The sequence below is a fragment of the Pipra filicauda genome, unplaced genomic scaffold (assembly GCF_003945595.2).
Source record: "Pipra filicauda isolate LSUMZ 115617 unplaced genomic scaffold, ASM394559v2 scaffold197_size1571708_pilon, whole genome shotgun sequence".
Lineage (NCBI taxonomy): Eukaryota > Metazoa > Chordata > Aves > Passeriformes > Pipridae > Pipra > Pipra filicauda.
Genome location: NW_024104306.1, coordinates 1,028,949 through 1,051,660, shown reverse-complemented (window position 1 = coordinate 1,051,660; position 22,712 = coordinate 1,028,949). Strand labels below are relative to the sequence as shown.

The window sequence follows — 22,712 nt, the reverse complement described above, 5'->3', positions numbered from 1 at the left end:
ATCCCTTTTGCCTGTGAGAGTGTTCATTGCCAATATTTATCTAAGGAAAGGGCTTGGAACAGCCAAGTGGTCTGTAAGAAGATTCAAGGAAGGTGAAGTTCAAAGGAAAATAGGGAAGCCTGAGAATCTATTTCAGACCTCTTTGTTCCAATTTTTTTCACCTGTGAACAAATAGCAGAGCACTCTGAGGGGTTTGTTCTGGTCACTGACTGCTCTTTTATCAGTCCCAGTGGGAGCAAACCTGAACCTAAGTGGAATCAATTGAGGTGTTTACAGAGACAGTAAGCCCAGGTCTGGTCTGAGGAGAGGAGATCCAAGTATGAACATGCCAGAAGTAGATGTTGATTTGAGGTCTCAGTGCAGGGGTTGCAGGACATGTCTGTCCTGTGGAATTGGTTAAGGGGCAGAGGAGGCACCGCTGCCCATTTGTTATCCACCCAGCATGGTGCTGTGCAGGCTTCTCAGCGTTCCTGTGGGAGAGGGGGAGCTGTTTGTGTTGTGCCAAGGCTGAAGGGAAGAAGGCTTTGCTGCATTGGCATTATACTTGTGGACAGAGCCATAGCCCATCAACAGCTGAGCTAATTTCAAATGTCTGCCCAGCACATCCCCTTGCCCTTGGGGTTCTGCTGGTAGTGCTGGTGGCCAGCACAGGGTTGTACCTATGGGGGTTCACACTCAACAGTTGTTATCCTCAGGCCACCACCCCACACACTGTGAAATATTTTCAGGATTCTTCTTTGGCATTCATATCTTTTTTTTTGTTGTTATTGTTTGGTTTGCTTTGCTTTGTTTTGTCGATATAAGTTCTCCTGATAATACTGATGTATCTTGAAGTACAACCAAGAACCTTCACCAGGAGTTAGATAACACTTGGTTATGTACAAATATCTTTGAGGAAAAACCATGCTGTGTTGACAGGGTAACAGTGAAAGGTATAAATGATAAGTGACTTCAGAAGTGAAAAACTTGATGTCATACTTGTGTGGTTTGTTATGCACTTAATAAAACAAATGTAAAGTGTCAGTTATGGAAGTCTTCCAAACCAGTCTTTCATGACTAAGATAACTTGTTGCTGATAGTTTTGCAGAGATGATTTGCAGTAACCAGTCTGAAAGAGGAGAGATTCATTGTCTTTTATGACATTCTTTCTTTTATTCTTTTAAGTTTCATCAAGAGCAAAGCAATTACAAGCTACCATACTCCACATACCCATACTTGGAGAGTTGCCTAAGAATTACATACATGGTCTTTCTGCAGTCATTGTGATCACATCATCATAGTATAAAGGAGACTGGAAGGGTCCTCCAGAAACTGATCTAATTAGATCTGATTGCTCAGAGCTGTGTCCAGTTGTGTCTTGCATTCCCACATTGAATTCCTTCATGAGGAGATTCCTGTCTGCACACCCTGTGTCAGTGTTTGACCACTCTCATGGTAAATCAACAAACAAAGAAGTTCTTCTATCTAATCAGAATTTCCCACATTCTGACTTTTTTTGTTGCCTTTTTTAGTTCCACTATGAAGCTCTGAGAAGAGTCTGGCTCTGTCTTCTCTGTATCCTCTGGTCAGGCAGTTGTAGACAACATTATGTTCTCCCAAGACTTCTCTCCTGTGGGCTGAAGAGGCCCAGCTCCCCCCGACTCTCCTCTTTTTTTCTTTTTTTTTTTTTTAATGGATGAGACATGTCTGTCTACACTTTACAGCTTACTCTTGTGACTATATATCCACTTATCTAACTTCAAATTGGTTTTGATTTTTTTTTTTTTTTTTTTTTTTTTTCAGCCTGGATAATTTAATAGAAAGAATTCTGGTAGCCAAAAACAGTGAATATGCAAGTGTGTTGTGTTTTACCATGAAGTTTATCACAATGCCTCACATACAGAATCAGAGATGGGCTGAGGCAGGAAGGTGTCTCTGGAGATCACCTGGTCCAAACCTCTGTTCAGTGCAGGGTCAGACAGACTAAGCTGCTCAGGTCTATGTCCAGTTAGTTTTTGTTTCCACAGCCTTTGTGAACAGCCTGCTCCAGTGTTCAACTCCCCTCACAATAGTAAAGTGGTTTCTTATGTTAAATGAGATTTGTTGTATTTCAGCTTCTGCCCATTTGCTTCTTATCCTGTCAAGAAAATTCTGACTCCATCTTCTTTCCTTCCCCCTTAAAGTATTTATACATTTTCATAAGATGCCCCTGAGCCTTCTCTGCTCCAGGCTGAGCAGTTCCAGCATCTGCTTGTATGACAGATGTTTCAGTCCCTTAATCCTCTTTGTGGTCCTTTGCTGGGCTCCCTCCAGTATGCCTCTGTCCCTCCTGTAGTGGGGAACCCATCTTGGGACCCAGATGTGTCTGACCAGGACTTTGCAGGGGGAAGGATCACCTCTCTCGACCTGTTAGCAATGATTATCTTAATGCAACCCAGAGTGTCAACATGTTACAAGGGCACTTTGCTGGTTCATGATCAGTTTGGTGTTCAACAGAACTCAAGGTCCTTTTCACAGAGCTACTTTTAAGCTGGTCAGCCCTCAGCATGTATTGCTGTCTGGGGTAATTCCTCCCCAGGTTCTTGACTTTGCATTTACTGTTATTGAACTTCATGAGGTTCCTGTTGGCCCATTTCTCTACTTCCCTCAGAATGGCACAACTCTTTGGCATATCAGCCTCTTCTCCCAGTTTTGCATCATCAGCAAACTCCCTTGGTGTGCATTTTGTCTCATCACGTATGTCATTGGGGAAGATAATTAAAAAATATTGTCCTTGAGATCAACCCCAGGAGTAGACCACCAGGGACTGTCCTCCTGATGAAGTTTGTGCTGATCACAACCCTTTGAGCTTGGCAGTTCAGGCAGTTTTCAGTCCACCTCACTGTCCACTTACTAGTCCATATATCATTCCTTTGTCTGTGCAGGTGTTATGGGAGGCCATGTAAGATCAAGATAAACATTCATTGCTCAGTTCATCATAGACAGCTCTCAGGTTGGTCCAACATGATTTTCCCTTTTTAGTACTGTGCTGACTACTCCTATCATTTACTTGTCTGCAATCTGTCTGGAATATTTTTCTGCAAAATTTGTCCCAGCGCCTTCCTGGGGCTTGAGGTGAAGTTGAGCATCCTGTAGTTCCCCGGTCCTCCTTCTGACCCTTCTTGAAGATGGGATTGACATTTGCTTTTTTCCAGTCCTCAGGAACCTATTTCAGTCACTGTAACCTTTGAGAGATTATTGAGAGTGGCCTTGCAAGGACAACAGCCCACTCCCTCAGCACTCATGGGTAGATCCCATCAGATCTCAGGGACTTCTTATGTCTGCTTCAGTTTGTTGAAATGTTCCTTAGCCTGATCTTTCTCTGCTGATGCTAAGACTTCCTTGTTCCATATTTCCCCTGTCTTGGGGGGCCTGGGATTCCTATCCTAATGAGTGAAGCAGACATTGAGCACCTTGGCATTTTCCATGTCCCTTGTCCTCCACCTGATTTCCACAGCAGGCCCACATTTCTTTCTCTAACTGCTGTTGTACCTGTAGGAGCCCTTCTTGTTGCCCTTCACATCCCTCACCACACTCAACTCCAGGGAATTTTGGCTTTCCCAACCCCATCCCTGAACACTCAGACAGCTTCTCTATGTATCTCTTCGATCAGAAAATATAAACTTGAACCGTTGGCAATAAATGATGTGAACAGATGACCTATGTTAAAACTAAGCACCCCAAACCCCTCAATAACATAAATATGCATTACAAAAAAATTGTACTGTGACATAGAAACAAATTTTTTTTTCCAGGAAAAACATTGCATATTTTCTGTTCTGTATGGAACGTGCCTGAACTGCCAGTAACAGGCAGCATGGTTTGTTTGTTATGTATTTGCCTTCATTTCCTTCTTTTTCCTACTGAGTTGATAAAGATAAGATTAACTTACGATCCATATCTCCTTAAGTTTCTAGCTTTCCTTGATTATTAACAGTTAATGTTTTTAGTCATGTGTTGTTTAAACAATGGCCAGATATTGGAGTAGGTACTAAGTGCACTTCCATGTTTCTTAATACATTTGAACAATTTACAACTAGTCCTACCACATTTTGTTTGATAAATAGAACATCTTTCTTCTGGCCCCAGACTTTGTAGGCAAAGAAAACCCCAAACCCCAGATTGCCTTTGGAAAAGGCTTTATCTCACTTTTCTAGAGTACAAGGATATGCTAAGAAGCATATCCCCTGACATACTGAAGTACTCTCAAGTTTACAGCTATCTTTATCTGTCCTGCCTATATAAACAAAAGTTGAAACATAGGTAGGTCTTTTGTTGGTCCTTCTGTAACTGGACAGAAGCTTTTAATCTTTATTTTAGTTTAACTTGTGTCCAATATTCTGCATGGTTGTTTGATACTGTCAGCCCAATGCTGACGCTGAAGTTGGGTAATTCCTGCTTACTCATTATCCTCTTGAATGCTCTTAAGTGGATGTGGTTTCACTGTACTTATGGAGAGGATCAATTAAGATAATCTTGGATTAATCCCATTACACTCTTTGGTCTTGTTTATGGCTTTCTTTGTCATCAAATTCATACAAACTGTGAAAAGACTGTATTCTGTTTGTGGTACTCTCATTATCATTTATTACAGAATTTCCTCCCCTATAAAAATGTAAATTTATCTTTCATTGAATCCTACTGCTCACAGATAAACAAAACAGAGACATAGCAAAGATTTTGATTATGTTACTTTAAATACAGTGGCTTTTAGGTACTGGTCTGACACATGGTAATACGTATAGGGTCACCTTGAAACACTCCTGTCAAGTTTGTGGTACTGTTAAGAAAATTACACACTGAAGTTTTAGGATGTTCAAGACTTCTAGTGAGGCACCTTATCTGAAACTTTTTACTACTAATGGAGGTTAAAAAAATGGAGCTCTTACTCAACAGCTACTAGAGAGCTCATGAAATGAGTCTATGCAAAGCAGGCTAACATAAGGTGCATTTACCTTTCTTAATTCAAAACAATTAGCACAACATTTATGGAATCATAAAAAATACTTTTTGTTGAATGAGTGTTTTGATGATCAAACCCGCTAAGAGCATAGGAGTGTATGGTATGCACTGTAATATCAAGTTGAGCTATAATCATATTTTTTTGATGTGTCAATATGTAGGGGAGTAATCTGTTTCATTAAAAAAAAAAAAAGAGTGATGCATTTTCACTGGGTCAATTGCTGTTGCTAATCCAGAGTCTTTGTTAGCTTGCAGGCTTTCTTGTGTGTTGTGTTTTTACACTTTTGCTTAAAAGGCAGGTAAGATGATACTGTTGGCAGTTTCTGCTCTTGTTTTTTTACTTGGAACAATAATGTGATAGACTTTTAAAAAAGCTGCTTTTAGCAAATTCTATTTTTCGCATGTGTATTCATGGGGAGACAGATGGCCAGAGAAGGATGGAATGACTTTGATTTATTTGCATTAACCATTTTTTTTCCTTCTGTTTATGGTGCTGTCTTTGGCATCACACAAATTCATTTCATTCATGAAATAAAAACTTTGATAGTCCTGGAGAAACAAAATTTAGTTATTCTCTCTGAAACACAGTAAAAATGTTATAGTTTATTTTGCTAAGGTTTGAAGGAAAAAAATGCAACTTTGTGCTCTGAGTATTTAACCAAAGGAAAATCTCTCAGGACTATCCCGTGTCCACAGTATGAGCTAATCTCCTGTGGTTTATATTTGGATTGCAGGAATGATTTTTCTTCCAACTTTGTGCATATTTCCTGGTGGAGTATCTTTGCTGGTATTTCTTCTTATTCATATCACATGGTTTTAAATTTTGCATTTTTGTTCTCCCTATTTCAGACCAGTATTTTTGTTGATATTTCTTCACAAAATTTCATACAGAGTCAAGAAATAAGTCTGTAGTTATGAATGGGTGTGTTGTCCTGAGGTACGTGGGGAGGTAACTCTGCTGAGTGGCTTAGACTTGCAGCGAATCCTCATTTAATAATATTGTTCCATGCACCTGGCACACAGAAATATTCCAGGATTGGTCCTGCAGGCAGTCAACATGATAAAGAGGATTAATTCCAGTAAATGAACATACACATAAGGACTAAGAGCTTTGGTAGTTATGTATTGTTTGTGTGTGCATAAACACATTTTCCTAGATTTTCTTTTCAGTGTTTCAAAGTATTACAGCACTGGGGACTATTCTGTGCATTCTAACTCTAGTATCTAAAACAGGTGAAGTCCTCAGAGAACTAACACCGTGGAGTCCGTATAGTCTGGCATGGTGCCTTTTTTTTTTTTTTTTTTTTTTTTTTTTTTTTTTTTTTTTTTTTTTTTTTTTTTTTGTAAGCAGAATATTTTAAATAATGATTAAAGCTGTTCTTTTTCTTCATTTTGGTAAAGAAGGTTTCGATGTTTTGGTGAAGCGTGAATTGTGACAAAGAGGCAAACCCTCAAACTGCACGTTACTTTTTAAAGGATTTAAAACCCAAAAGGGTAGCGGGAAGAGCAACTCAGTCTAAACCTACGTGGAAAAAAAAAAAAAAAAAGAAAAAAAAAAGAAAAAAGAAGGAAAAAAAAAAAAAGAAAAAGAAAAACAGCCAAAAAAAACCAAAAAAAAATTCCAGCAGCCGAAACAACACTTTTCCCCGCTCCTCCCAGGCCAGCCGGAGCAAACCGAAGCATCTCGTCCCACGGTCGCCCCGGCCCGTGTTTGCGGCACCGGGACCGCAGGAGATGCTGACCCCGCGCTCCCTGGCAGGGCGGTGCTCCCAAGCGCGGCGGGACGGAGCGTGCATGATTGTTGTCTGCCCTTCCCGGCTTTGCCCGGCCCTTCCCTGCCCGGCCCGACATCCCCCGGCGGGTCCCGGCCGGGCTCGGGGCCGCGCTCCCCGGCCCCTCCGCCCCGCCAGCGGGGGTCGGGTTTTCTTTCCCTTTCGCTCTTCTTTTTCCTCAGCGCACGGGGGGGGGGGCTTGAAAATCGGAAATGATCTTAATTAAATGTTTTCTATACAGAAACAAGCGGGCCCTTTTTGTGCGCTAGGCGAAGGCAGCAGACCTTATCACAAAAGACAAAGGCAAATATTTATCAGGGAACAAAAGATGTCCACGGTTGCTTGCAGCGGGGGAGATTTTTCTCTCTCTCCCGGTGAAGATGTTTAACAGCGTAAGATGTTTATCGGGGCTCCTTGTTGAAATTCTTTGTTTCCCCGCAAGATCTACAAATGAAACTGTTTTTTCTTTCTGTGAAGCACACAATGAAGCCCATGAGTTAAACTGCAGAGAATGCAAACACCTGCTTGTCCCTCTGTTGACTTTGCGTTTCAAGAAGGTCTTTTCTGTTCCACGTGATAATGGTCTGGGGGCTCGGTTTTGTTTGGGGTTTTATTTATTCTGTGTGGACAGAAATGGTCATCTTGTCTGTCTTCACTTTGTGTTGCTTCTAATGCAGCGATTGTCTCTGTTAAAGGAATACCACGTTGTTAAAAGTATTCCTTCTCCTTCAGAATCTTATGTGCCATTGAGTGAATAACCTATTAAATTTTATTGCTTTGCCTGTCTGGTTTATTTTTGTATGCTCTTTTTTTTTTTTTTTTTTTTTTTTTTTTTTTTTTATGCCCTGGTTTATGAGCTGTGTGTCTGACAACTTCACATTTTAAGCCATGAAAGAGAGGGAGGAAACATTAGAATCCATGAAACTCCTTACAGCATTTTTGCCTGTTCTCCTTAACTAAATCATACATGAAACACAGTATTTCAGATGTACTTGAATACTGATTATCCAGTGATTTCACACATGTGTATCCTTAATACAATATGAATTTAGTTGGTATTTGAAATGTACAAGCACTTACTTTTATAACTATTCATCTTCAAAATCTTGTATAAAAGTTTAAGATTTTGTAATATAAAACCCCACTTTCTTAAACTTGTGAAGAGACTAGATGTGATTAAATTTATTCACATGGCAAGTGTTCAGCCTCATAATAAGCATTATAAACTGATGTTATTGCATGGATTTCTAGCACTGAACAATAATTCATAGTAGTGTCTGATCAGTATTGGGGGGTTTTTAATAGTTCACAGGATTTGAGGAATACTTTAAAATATTTTTCCATGGAAATTTACAATAGGGCTTTACAACAATGTAGGCTTTTAAGTACAGCAAGTAAACTTGCTGTGTCATAACAGAAGTGTTGTACCCAGTCAGGTTTTGTCTGCTATTAATATATTTCAGAAATATTTTTTTTTAGGGGGAGTGGAGGATGGAAAAACATCTATTTCGTAGAATGACTATACTTGTAGATAGTCCTGTTTATCTGGAAAAATATATTCAACCTGGGACTTGCTGGGACTTCTGGGAGCAAGCACTTATGGAATTGACACCTTTCTATTTATATACATCATTATATTTTAAATTAATAATGTAAAATAAAGCTTTGTAATGGGAGACAGATTGAAATATTGTTGTTTCTTTATTCCTGACAGTAATATTTTTCTCAAAGTTCTTCTCTGAAATGTCACGAAACTGGCAGCTTTAGAACAGTTCCTGGGGGTTTTGTAGATAGTTTACCTTTCTACAGACCTTAGAGGTATCAGTTTTAATGAAATCAAATTATTTTAGTTCTAATTTAACAGAAGAGTTCTTAGATGAAGACAGTTGTTTGTTTCCAGGTATCTATTTTAATTCAGATTACAGAGCATGCATTCTATTTGTCTTGCATTACTAAGTCCAGATAGTTTGATAGTGTTTCCTTAAAGTTGTATAGAGAAGCAGTAAATTAGATGGTCTCAGGATTTTCTTCAAACAGGTAAAAATATCCTTTTTTATTTTTTGTTAGCTTTCTCAATTCAGAGTTTTTTCTTTACTTTCCTGGAGGTAACATTTGTTCTATGATAACTTACAAAATTTCTCTGTTATACTAAGGCTTTTTGTATTTCTGATAATACTAGAGTGTGTGTCTGGAAACGAAAATATAAATATAAATATAACAGAGTATATAGTATTATGAGTTTTTCCATTTCATTGAATAAAGTGATTATCTAGGCTACCTCAGATAGAATTACTATATTTTTTCAGGCTTTTTGGCAAGACATAAGTACTCTAGTAAAGAGAGATTTATTCTTCAGAAACACAGCATATTCTGTAGACACATATTCTGTATAATAGTAAATGCCATATATTTTTGATCTGCTTTTGCCCTCAAGGTAAGTTTTCTTCTTAAAAAAAAAGAAACTGGGGCTGCTCCAACTTTATTTTCTAATAGCACATGAATTATTTGAGGATTTTATTGTTTTCAGTTTTATAAATACTGTAGTGAATGATCATTACTACAGAAGCAGAAGAGTGAAAAGAAGGAGGGGAGGGAAAGTGCATGTGCCCAAGTTCATAGAAAAAACTCTTTTGACATAACTTACCTTTCTGCTTATTTCTATCTGATAACATACCTATAATATTTCTTTTATCTATATGTAAAAGAATTCATGATGGTTAACGTGGTCAGCAACTCAAAAATTATGAAAACTGTACCACTGCTGAAATAAATTCATTCCAACATTAGGTAGCAGTTTGTACAATGGTAATGTATTGCTGCTGTTGAGAGCAAGGCTGACCATTCTGTAGGGTGGTTGGTGGTGAAAACCCAGCTTTTCAAATTTATTTTTCCATACAAGCAAAGTGTTTAGAGATGAAAGGGAAGGATATTAAAATATGAGTATTTTTGGTACAGTTTTGTACAGATGGGACTGTAATTGGTGACATGGGAATAGTATATATACTGAAATATTTGAAATGCTAATTCATTTTTGCTTCAGTTTTCCAACTGCCAGCTGTAATTATGGATCTCATTTAACAGATGCTAACAGATGCTAACACAGGGAGTAACTTCACTCCTGGAGTAGTCCCACTGAGACATGGAAGTAAAGTTAAGGCTCAGGTACTTAGGCATTGGTGTAGATAGAGTTCTAGGACTTTATTGGATGCTGCTATTAAAGACTGTCTGGTGCCTAGGTTATAAACCATTTGCATTTTGAATATATTTAGTTATAGATAAACTAATTTATGCACTAATATGCTTTATCAAGATTAATTGAAGCCTTTAGATTTAAATTTATCACTGTTTACAATCCGTAAAATTTCATTATTTTTTGAGAGATGTATGAATCTGAAGTGTTTTCTAGCTCCACAGAGTTCTTGTAAAACTTGGGAGATGTGTGTGAAATGGCTTATGAAACTATTTCAATTAGTTTTATATTATTTTCCAGTGGGATGTATTGTAAACAAAGAAGTGTTCTAATAACAGTAATAGTGTCTCTAAAATTCCTCAAGCCCTCTTTTTGAATTTTTAAAAACATCTGAATAAAACATCTGTTTAAAATAAGTCCTATACAAGCAAGGGTTCTGTTGGCAGAAGGAATTGAAATAATAACACAAGGCTTTCCTCAGTGACTTCCCTTTATGAAAATGATATAAACCCATTAAAAAGACAATGTCTTTTAGTCTATTTATTGTTAAAATATAAAATCAACTAAATATGAAGAATAAATGTTGGGGGTTTTTCTTTAGTCAGTATTTAAATACATGTACCATTTATAGTTCCGCTTTTATTTATGGGAAAAATTGTATTTCACTTCAATAAGAAACCCTGTATTTTTCAATCTAGTTTGGACACTTAATGTTGAACTTTCAGGTCAAATGAAATGTCTTTGTAATTGTAAAATTAAATATTATTAATATCCTGAATGACTTCTTCAGTCCCACAGGACTTTTCAACAAGGATTTAGTAGGACTAGATCCAAAAATGTTCTGTATAATATTAATGGAAATTACTTTAAATTCTTTGTCATGTAACAGGAAATATGTTCCCTTTGTAGCACTTTGGGGCTGTTGAATAATTCTATAAGATTTTGTGATAGTTATATGATTTTGTAAATTCTAGGACAGAAATTCTTTTTTCCCTCATTATAAGGACAGAAAATCCTTACAGAACAAAGAAATAAAATGCTGAAGGAATGAACTACACAGTAGGAATAATTCTCCACAACTCCTGAAAAGGAACTAAGCTTATTATCTTGGGTTATTTTGTTATTATTATTATTATTATTACTTTATTCCCAAGTGATTTTAAGATGATTTAAAAGTTAATGAGAAAACAGCGAGCACATTTTGAAGCAACTTCTAAATGCATCAGAATAAATGAAAGAACAGCCTGGTTCTGTGCTTCCTTTTGAAACTCAAACTTGGAGAAAAGTATTTCTGTGTTTCTTCAGATGCACTGTAGTTGAGTAGGGATTTATTTTTATAAGAACTAATAGAAGTGTAATTACAAAAGGGTGAGTGGAGATGAAAAAGATTGTATTGTTTCAGGTTTTCTAAGATATTCAATCATTGTTTTCTTTCTGTTTATGCTCTCCTTATGCCAGTGCAAAAAAGAGGGTGTGAGTAATGCAGCACTTAGAAGGTTAAGGTGAATTTTCAGGCTGCATGCAAAGGCAATAAAAAGCGTAACAGGAAACTTCATGTTGGTTCACATTAATGTTCAGGGCCACATTATAACTACTGGAAGGATAAGAGTGTGAAGTCATTTGCTGTCTGGGTTTGTGTGGTTTTTTTTGAAGTACCATGGAAGAAACAACATGCTATCTTTTTAGGCATTAATGGGGACTGAGTAAAAAAGAAAATAAATAGGTTCCTTACCTTGTCAAACAATATAATTTATTTGCTTTATTTTTTTATACATTTTTCAAGATTGTTTCCTGTGCAAATTCAGAGACGGAGACTGGAACTGAGATGGCTAATTATTCACACAGTTTTATGGGAGATAAAAGCTCTTATTTTTCAACCTTCTGTCCCTTACATCTCTTACTATTGCAAGTTCAGATTTTGGTAGTCAGTAGAGCCAAGCATCTTGCCAGTGTGCTTTGCTTTATACCATCATGTTTCTTTTCTTGATGTGAGTGGAAGGTGGCAGAAGTTTAATCAAGTCAATGTATGATAGGTTCCAAGAGGATTTGGCTTTTCACATGTTCCAATCCCATCCTTGTGCAATGCATGTGTATGCTGGGATAGAGTGAATTTTTTGTGAGGCTTATCATTAACTTAAAAGGATAAAACAGGAGTAATGGCTATATGTACACAGCACATATGTGATGGAGTGTGACAATATTTAAAACTAATGACAAAGCAGACATTAATAAAGAACACATGTATGTGTGTATATATATATGTATATTTATAAAAGTGACAATTGCTAGATTGAAAAGCTGATAAAATCAGACTGTAATTCTGTTTATTATGCTTAAGGAGCCAGGCTGCATTGAATAATTTTGCTTAATGATGGGCAGTGTAGCTGCCTCTTGTAATGGGAAAGCACCTTTCCAGTAAAGAAGTAGTATTTCCCTACAGCATTTGTTTAGAGTTCTGGGGTGGAGTCAGTCATTTGTTGCAATAGTAGGAACATGTGTAAAACGGTCTAGAAAGCTGCTTCTCTGGGGCACAGAGGTAAAAAAAGTATTTTACAAGACAGGAGAAGCTGAGTGAGATGTGCCCTGTGCCCCTGGCTGCCTCTCATCTACCTCCTAGTCACATTCTACAGCTCTCTGTCTCCCTCCTCCTTCCCACCCCGTATACGCAGTACCTGGGTACAAAAGGCAAGAGAATTCTTTGGTGAGATTTCAAACCAGTGTTGATCTATTTAGGCCAGGGGGGAAGAGATTCTGTGTGTGGAGCCTTGGTATGACCTTAAAAATTGCAGGTGTGAGAGAGGATGGTTTTGATGAAAAGCCAAGAAGCCAGGGTGGGAGAAATTCCAAGGTGTTTGCCTAGCTTTGAGATGGACTTTGTTTTTAACAATGGGAATGAGCCAACAAAAGAGGAAGGATTGAGGCATTTGTTTTGTCTGTGGTCTGAGTAGTACCAGAAAGGTGTTCATATTTTGTGTGCAGCATCAGGAACAGAATAAATGTATTGGTTTTAAGGATGTCACCAGTAGCCCTGTTGTAGTAAAAGATATTTGTGAAAAAACTGCATGTTGTGGACAAAATCAGTTTTAAATTGATTTATTTTCAAATTGGTTTAGCCATTCAGATTCAATTTTACCTAAGGCATTGAGGGGTTTCTATACAACTCTTTCCTGAATAACACTTTTGGGCTTTACACCCAAATTAACAGCATGCTGCGTCATTAAAAAATAAAAGAACTGCAATTTTTTCTTGGCGTAGATTTCTGCAAAGCAATAAAAGAATCCCTATGCTGATTACAAATATTCTAAAATGTTTACTTTGTTCTATAAACTTGGAGCATTTCATGTTTGGATATATTATGTGTGGCCTCTTAAGACCTTTTCCATTTTTCTGCTTGTACCTTGTTTGACGAGGGTTTCAGGTCTCATGTGCAAGAGAGATTTTTGCAGGACAAAAACAGTATGCCATGCAGAGAAAGCAAAGGCAAGGAAGGCAGCTGTAGGCAGGATGCACATACATTAGGAATCTTGGCTTTAGTTAATACCTACTGTTTTACTGATGGAAAGTTGCACAGTTTTCCAGTGTCCTCATTTCTCTGTATTTAAGAAAGGAATAAAATTGACCTGGCATGCAAACAAGTAGTGCTGTTCTATATTTATGCATTGAAATACCAGAATTTCTTTGCTATTAGAGATTTGTTCATTATTAGACCAAACACAAGTTTCTCTTTTTCCAGCTCTGATGCTTATACAGAGAAATCCCCAAGCTTAATACATTCTAGTTGTTCACAACTCTCAAAAGTACTAATTGAGTAACCACACACAACTGCCCAGTGAGATCTGTGAATGCCAAATCTCTTCCTGCACAATCCCATATGAGCACAAAACCTTCCCAACCAGAAACTGGGGTCTTCAGGTTTTATGAATAGTGAGAATGGTTTACAGCTGGCTAAAATCTTCTGAGAAGTTAAAATAAAATTGCCTTTTGCTGGCCTGATAATAAAGGAAAAGTCAAGGATGGACTGTTTCTGCCTTGGGCAGAAGAAGAGCTGGTACTGGACTTGTTCTGTGGGGCAGTGCAGGGACTCATTTCCCAAGTATTAGACTTTAGCTACTCGTGGTTTTAGGTCATGTCCTGACCCCTAGAGCTGGCTGAAAGCCAATAAGTCAGTCTCACAAAATAGTTTTGTGTTGTTTAATTTTGCTTTTGCATTTTATTGCAACAGAAGCATGGCTTTCTGTGCCTTTTGGTGCAGCACATGGATGTAGCACATGGGAACAGGAGAACTCATCCTGGAATGGCTGGTAGGCTGGAATCTCGAATGCCTCTTGCTGTGCATGAACAGGACAGGGATGCAAATCTCCAACTTTGTTTTCTGTTTTGAAAACGGAGAACTTCTACTTTATAAAATATGTTCTTAAAAAATGCTTGTATTTTTACTTGTTGAACTAATTTTTTACTGGTTCATTGTTGGTAGCATTCAGTGGATCACTTTTATGCTGTAGCCTACTGCTGTGCAGGATTATTTTCCAGATATCTTTCATGTTGAATAACATACAATGTCAGACAGAATTGACATTTGTGAAAAATGGAAATGAGTGCTAATGTTCCTACTGCGAAATTCTGGAGGCAGTTAGTAAGAAAGTTTAATCAACCATTAAAAAATCAATAGCTAGTAATTCACAGAAGGTTTATCAAAATTTTAATTTCTTTGGTTTCAGGATATTGGAAGTAAGGGACTGTATTTTCAACAGGCCTTAAGGAGTTAGAAGTCTCACTCCCATTGAATTTAAAAGTAATTTGAACATTTTATTACTTCGGGCTTCCTTGAAAATCGCCGTATGCTTGGGTTGGATCTATTGTTCCTTTACCACTGAAAGCAGTGAATTGTGGATTCTAAATTTCTAGTTCTTCAGAAATGTTTGCATCTGCATAACAAGATATGAAACATTCTGAGGTCAACTTTGAAGACTTTGTAGAAGGACTTTTAAATATCTCATAAGGAGTAAATTCAGTTTCATTTTTCTTTTTTTTTTACCTTTAGGGTCCATCTTATTCTGTGGAAAAGACCACTTGTTCTCAAAGATTTCATAACCTTTTTCTTTTTGTTAGTTGCATAATTTAGTTAAGAGAACTCGTACTGAAAAGATTTGTGATTTGAAGACTGTTTTCTTTACTGAAAAGCAGTTTTGTTTTTTTTTATTCATAGTGCCAACAGAAAAAAAATACTTGCTACCTCTGTCTCTCTCTAGATATCTAAATTTATCTTTGCACTGTTATCTTGTACTACTTTGGAAAATATTCAGACTTACTTAATAGCCAGTCACTCTTTATTTTATTTTATTGTATTGAGTTAATCTGTCTAAATTTTCTGGGGAAAATATTTTCAGTGAATAAGCTTTTCTGAGTGTAGTTGTTACCTTCACTTTTAGTATGATCTAATCGATAATTCAGCCACCTTTCTCAACTTCTTGACTCATATGGCTTCAGGGTTAGACAAAGTCTTCACCAACTTCAGAACCAGTTCATATGGATCTGTGTGAAACACATTTGCAGAAAAAATCATATATTCATGATTGTACTTTGTGTCTGAGAGCATGTGAACCAGTTTCATTTCAGATTAAACTAATGTGGGAGATGCTCCCCAGTCAGGGATTCAAACCACAGAATCAGACTAGAGTTGAAATGTTCATAGCAGGGGCATCAGGTTCTCAGTACCGAGATGTAGCCAGAATCACCTGAAGACTGGCAGTTTGGGCATTTTCTTGAAAAGGTGCTTGTGCGTATTGACCTTTCCATGCACATGTCTGAACAGCTGGCCTAGTAGTTCTATTTCTGTATTTAAAATAAGAAAAACCAGTTGGAGGAACTATCCAACAGTGTTGCCCTTCTTCTTCTGTGGTTGGCATGACTTCTAAATTAAAAATAGTAGGATGGAAGGAAACACTGCTGAAATCTAGCCCCTCTACAGGCAACATCTCCTTGATAAAGGTGCCCTCCTACAGTTCTGAGTATACAGACTCCTGAGTAATGCTAAAATAGGAGCAGCCCATCATCACCAGGCAGTAGGATGAGATCTGCAGGGAGGGCAGTTTTCTTCCCTCAGGTGGGATGGATTTTGCATGGATAACAAACAACTGTGCCAGGCTGTGAATCTGCCATGGTAAGCCTCAAGTTCTGTTACTAGATTCTATCACGTAGAAAGAAACTCTTAAAAAGTTACCAAGTGTCCTTCCTTTTTCTCTGCTCCACAGCTCAAACTGAAACATGCTGCAGAAGGCTGTCCATTTTGTCAGAAGTTGGCATTTTTAAAAGCAAAAAGTGGTAATCAAAGAATGATTCATCTCTGAAAACACATTTCCTTTTGCTATTAAGGTAACAGTAGAATAACAGAGATCTTTCAAAGTATTTATGCAAAGCAGCATATTATTAAGCTAGTAATGTAGTCTAAATTCAAAGGACAAGATCAGGCTGCTTTAACTTCCTCTGTTGGTGCTCTGGTTTGCCTATCACAAGAAGACAGCTGTAGATCAGAAAACAGACACGCTCCTGGCAAGTGATGGGTCTGTGTGAGCAAGAACTTCCTGTGAGATATTGAGCCGGTCACGGGCAGCTGCTCTGAAATTTGTTAAGTAATCTATCTAGTATGTCTAAGGAGTAGCATATCCAAATCAATCCATCCAAATGCCTCAGGAATATCAATAAATAGATAATAAATCTGATCATTCTCTGTGATCTGCTCTGGTGTGAAGCTGCTGGGGAAGCCTTCTACAGGATGAAGATTAATTCTAGTACACGTTTGTTGTGGTCACAAATGCTCTGTGCCAGAACTGTGGCTGGTGAAAAATTCATTTCAAATTAATTTCAAACTTTATTTTGTGCACTAATCTGCTGTCATGAAACTGAATGGCAACAAATGGCAATCACTGATAATGTTTTCAAAAGGGGAATAGACCCAAGGTTTGCAGAAGGAGCTTTCCATCCTTTTTTTTTTTACTTTTGTGAATTTCCCACTTAATTTCTGTTCAGCAAAAGAAACATTTCACTCTTGGTTATTGTTCTAAATGTTAAACCATAGTAGTGATAGCAATAAACTGTTCTTTAATATAATGCAGGAAATACAAAGGCCGAAGGGGTAATAAATGTATTTAGATAGTTAATATCTTTACCAGATTAGTTATTTAGTTATCGGTCCTTTATGAGAAGTTAAAAAAAATACCCACTGTTCAGGCACAGTCCTGAAAATCAGTATGTTTTTTGTTTCATTAGACTGTGTGTCCTGGTTGCAGCTTAAACACTGACACTGTGGTAGGTATAGAATCAAGTATGTAATCTAGAAAAGGTGTCATATATAATTTATTATTTTTCCATTTGTCACACTATCTCAAAAACCTTTAGGAAAGAATCCTAGCTTCTGCTTCTGACTCTGATGTGAAAGGAGTGACCTTTCTCAGGGCAAATAGGAAATATTTTTAATGTTTGAAAACCTCAGAATTCTGTTTGTGAGCTCCACTCTAAAAATTATCAAATATTTGGGACTAGCTGCATCTTCTCAAATTAACTTCAGAGGCCTTGAAGATCAAGACTAATACTTTAGCCACCTACATCTTGGTCAGTGAAAGAAATTGGTATTTATTTTAAAAATAAAGAGCAGAAAGGAAGAGTTGAAGTTTCAATTTACAAAAATAAAAGCAGAGCAACTGTTAATTCATGTAAAACACTATTTTCACAATCTGAATCTGCTAAATTTCAGCATTTGGATTGTAGACGTTTTAAAACTTTACAGATTGTAATTTTTTTCCCACATTCCTAAATTTTTGCTGCACGAAAATCTGACTATGCCTTAAAATCAAACAGAATAGTCTTTGTCCTCTTTATTCATATTACCATACTATCATAGTGTCTGCCTTCTGCAAATCTAGATAAGGAAAAGTTTGTGTTGAAAGCAAAGTAGATGGTGGACTCCAAGTACCCCCCTACTCTCCATCAGTGAAGTCTTGTCCCTCAGAAATACCAGATCTGCTGATGGCACTTCATAGACTCTTTCTCATTGACTCTTGGAAAAGGGGAAGAGCACTGTAATGTCTGTCCAGACAGGGATGGCTGTTCAGCACTGCTCAGCATGAAGTTTTCAGGATATCCTCTTTTCCTTTTTATATCAATTTTCTTTTTAATTTTATTTTTTTAACAGACAAGGGATCTTCCTTTCTTTTCTGCACATTTTGGAAAAATCCCAGCCTTTAGTCCCTCAGGGGCTGCTCTGGTGATGGGCTGAGAAGGTGTAGCCCAGAGGGCAGAGTGTGGAGGTTTCATGTATGAAAGAGAACAAGTAATACAGGACTGGGTCAGCAGCTTGTTTGAAGTTAGGCCTTGGCTGTGAGCAGAACCTTACTGCAGAACCTTTAGCAGACGGTTCAATCCACAGAATTCTTAGGGCTTGAAGATTTTATTTAAGTGTTTATATTTTACTCTTTTATCTTTTCATCTTTTACTTTGGTGCAGGGCATTGATATTTCATGGTAATTTGTTCCTATTCCATTTACCTAAACTAAGTGGTTATTCTCATTCCCTATCCAAGAGATGAATTGTGATAGCATTTAGCATGTAACATCTCAGTATCATAACATTTAGTTTGGGGGTTTTTTCCCCTTCCTGATATTTACCTCGGAGAGTTATAAGGAAGAATATTTTATTCGCATTCTTCAGGTAGGCATTTGGTTTACGATCTTCTCAGAATAGATTATTGACGATATCTATTTTTTGTCTTCAGTCCCTAAAAGAACTTCAAACTCAGAAAGACACTTTGTTGCAAGGTATTTTCTTCTTGTCTTAAAATGATATACTTAAACTGTGGTCTGCATACTGTCAGCGAGGTTCTGATGCGCCAAACCAAGATGGTAGGGATGATATGAAGTTGTTTGTCCTTCATACAATAAAGGATTAGTCTTATGAAAACTTTATTGCCTCTGTATTGAAGTTTTGCATGTGGGCAAACCATTGTGAATTTGGCTCAAAATCTGGTGATGCCTGTGAAAAGAGAATGTTCGAAAATAATGTTTATAGAGTTCGTATTTGTTTAATAGCATTTGTATTTCTTGTGGTATCAGCTTGCTCTTTAATAATCAACTTCTCCTTCTCCATTTTCCCTTTGTGTGTGTTCACACTGGTTGCATTCAAGTCCATGTGGATTTAGGAGCAGAAGTCAGCTTCCACTTTGGTTAATGCATTATTGGAAAAATTAATGAAATAACAATAATACTACCATCAATCGGACATACATAGACTTCTGTAGTTCACTGAAGTCTAATTCTACAATGCTTATTTCACACTTCTGCAATTGCTATATATTTTGAAACTGTTACCATGATGTTCAACATTCTATTGTATACCGGATACTTGGCAAATACAAGAAAGCTTATAATCCAAAGCAACAATGTCTTTACTTCTAACTGGCAAAAATCAGTTTTTCAAAGAAAAGCACTTTTTATATTTATAAACTGAATTGGGGTTACTGATGATGATGCGTAGATGCATAACCCATAAAACATAGTCGAGTTTGCCAGTTTGAGGAGTGGTGAAGCTTATTTGTTTTTGTTTGTTTTTTGTTTTAGTTTGGCTTGGGGTTGTTTTGTTTTGTTTGTGGAGTTTTTTGCTTGTTTTTTTTTAATGTTTGGGTTTTTTTCCTTGTGAAACATCAGACTTAATAGGCATGAATTATATAAAAATAATCTTGGAATTATACAGTGGAGTGTTTTTACAGAGTCTTTGTTTCTGAAAGAACCGTGATTTATCTTTATGTTACAGATCTGGAAGGTAACATTTTCTGTAGATGAAAACTTCTGCCTGCTGTGATATCCCACTCTTTGAGTGATGCCACATGCAGCACTGAGTAGTACTGGCAAACGGAAGAGATTTCGTGGAATAAGGTAGGTTTATTTCTTTCCCATGAGGCTTGATGAAGTTCTTCATAATCGCTTTTCTCTTTAATATAAATTAAGTCAAACAGGTATTCCCAGTCTTCCAAATTTTGGAACAACATTAGTAATCTCAGAGCTATTGCTGCTATTGCTTGGTTGTACCTTTAAATTTATTGGCAGAAGATATTTTCAAGGTATCACCATTTCACTGCAGCAAAACCCACCATTCGCAATCAGCAACAGAAACTAAGAAATTAAAGGACTTATTTAATTATTCTTTATGATAGTAGTAACTTCTATAATGTGAAAAATTCATTGCTTGTAGTTTTAAGGACTGTTGGAACATGTGCAGAAGAATCAAGTGTATATGATGTTTCTTCAACGTGGTGCTGCAGAAAATGGAATGGAGCAAATTTGAGCTAGGAAAGCGAGAAGAGAATATATATGAAAAGCTTAGAGCTTGGGAAATAGGGACAGGACCCCTTGATTAGCAAATCCTGGAGTACTGCAGGGTAATTTTAGAAGCTTGACAATGGAGGGAGCAGTTCTGAAAACAGTGTTGTGCTGGATCCAGATTGCACTTCACCTTGACTTGCCATTGGTTTTAGTGGCTTCTTCTTTTCCTGAACAAAGCTATTAATGCATCCAAGTGTTTTACTGTCCTACAATGTTCTATGAGCTTTCATTAGTCTCCCAGTTTTGTTCCAAAGCATTCTTGGAATGTTGTGACTGTTACCTGTGACTACAAGTATACTCTGTTGTCCCTCTGTGCATGTGTCATCAGAAGGAACAGATCTTAATTAATGTTCCATAACCAAGGCCATTTCCTAACAGAATGGTTTAATGACTGATTTTGAGAAAATTTGCTTATTATTAATGTTGTTGTTGTTTTTATTATTGTTATTATTATACGTCATCTCTGGTCAAAGTGCAGTGAAATGAATAGACACAGCCTAATGACATCGGTTCCAGTTTAATATTTTCTCACTGGTGGTAAAAGACATATTGAGGTGAAAGTTTGTTACTTAAACATGGGACTGGTAAATATGACACAAACCCTGCAATAGACCCACGGCCATCTGGAATGGCAGCTGAGCCCTTGGCAGGATACCCTAGGGTATGCAAAATGCACAAGTTGCCTATGCTTAGCGCTCCTATCCTATATGTTAGATATAGTTTCCCTCAGGAAACGATACAACTTAACCTGATTCAGTTTGGATCGTGATAGGTTGTAATCTCAGATTCAGATGTGATGTTGGATGTGAGGTGTACTTGGAGACCTGTAAGGAAAGAAGGGTTGAAATGAAGCAAGCGAGGCAACAACTAGGAGGATGTTAGACAGTAGGGGGGCTCAATTTATCTTATTTTGATTGCTTTTTCTACTTATACTCTTCATGGGCTAGCAACTCACCACTTTCAAGTGAGTGACATCTTTTCTGAGTTGTTCTGTCATGCATTATTTCACAAAAAGAAATGTATTAATTGCTCTATGCTGTACTGCATCCCCTCATTGTGTACCAAGTGTAAGGGAAAATATTACGGTTGGTATGTGACATGTGGAACTAATTTGCCTCCATTGGAGTTCAGGGAGAGGTCTTGGCTATTACAGTGGATGAAAACATTATGAATTTATAGGCACCTCACCTCATGATGCTTCATTTGTAGTTTACATTTGTGGTGATATACTATGAATAAAATATGGGGACCATATTCCATTGAGATCAGTAGGAGTTTTTCTCTCAAATTCTACTAGGCCATGACCCTGAGAATCTCTGCTGGCTCCTGGTAAAAGATTTGTTCTGTTCATGCCTCTAACTAGACCTCCTCTGAGGACTTAGTTTTTAATATTGCTACCAAATCTGCTTCTTAGGTAATAATTCTCTCTTATTGAAGTTTATTTGTACTTTATTTGGGGGATCCTATACTCAAAGGAAAACATGTTTCTATACCTATATTTTTCTATCTTTAAATATGGCATATTGTTAGCGGTAATTATAGACTGACTCTCAGGAAATAGTATCTGATAAAAAGAGAAAGGACTTCAGAATAATTTAGGAAAGGATAGGGTGGCAATCCTGCAGGTAAGATGTAATATTAAACTATTCTGCTTGTTGATGGCTACAAAATGAACTAGATCACTTAACAGCTCTTTAATATCACCAGTTTCTATGACTGCAAATTCCTTGAGTGTATTGTGGATTTTCCTTTATCAACTCTTTGGATTTGATAGGCTTATTTTTGTCCATGAGTGAAAAGAATTATTCTTGCTTTAGTAATAGACTCTTTCACGCTCCTACTGTCGGAGCATGTACCGCCCACAGGCCATTCATAACTTACAAACCCTTTTACTACAGGGCATCAAAATTCTTATTTTCTACATAATATTGCTTCTCTATCAGCTGATGTGTAGAGTACTTTGCTCTGTATTCCACTCATTGTATAGAGCAGGCATAAGAGTATGTTAAAATAGTTGCATGACGTCTGAAGCTAAATTTTGCTTGGCAAAAACATGAATGCTACATCAAAGCTGTTTCTAACCCTAAAATATTTTTTAATGTGAGGATTAATTGCTTTTGAAAAAAAGGGACATGTGAAATGCTGAGTGTGCTCTCATCCAATATCTGATTTCACTGTTTCGGTATCTCAGGTTCATCAGCTCCTATTGGAAGTTTTGCTCTCTTGGTGGATCTTGTTTTAGGAAACTCACAATGCTTTTCATTAGAAATCCTTTCCAGTTCAGGATGGGTTTTTAGAACTACATCAGTACACAGTTTATGTAGTGTATGTGTGCATATATATGTGTATGCTCAAGTGTCTGTTTATGTTGGGATTTTGAAGCTGAGTGGTAGAAATATT

The 22,712-nt window shown here is 37.2% G+C and overlaps 1 protein-coding gene across 5 annotated transcripts in view; it reads left to right on the top strand.

Annotated features, from left to right (window-relative positions):
* Positions 1 to 22,712, top strand: part of LOC113995907 — a 286,496-nt gene that overhangs the window by 81,510 nt on the left and 182,274 nt on the right. For 4 of the 5 annotated variants that reach the window (XM_039380528.1, XM_039380530.1, XM_039380529.1 and 1 more), the window contains one exon: positions 19,744 to 19,865. In XM_039380528.1, the coding sequence (XP_039236462.1) occupies positions 19,810 to 19,865 (56 nt within the window). In that variant the 5' untranslated portion in view covers positions 19,744 to 19,809. Of the gene's footprint in view, positions 1 to 16,293; positions 16,315 to 19,743; positions 19,866 to 22,712 lie in introns of those variants that run through there. The other variant, XM_039380531.1, reaches the window with a different exon arrangement.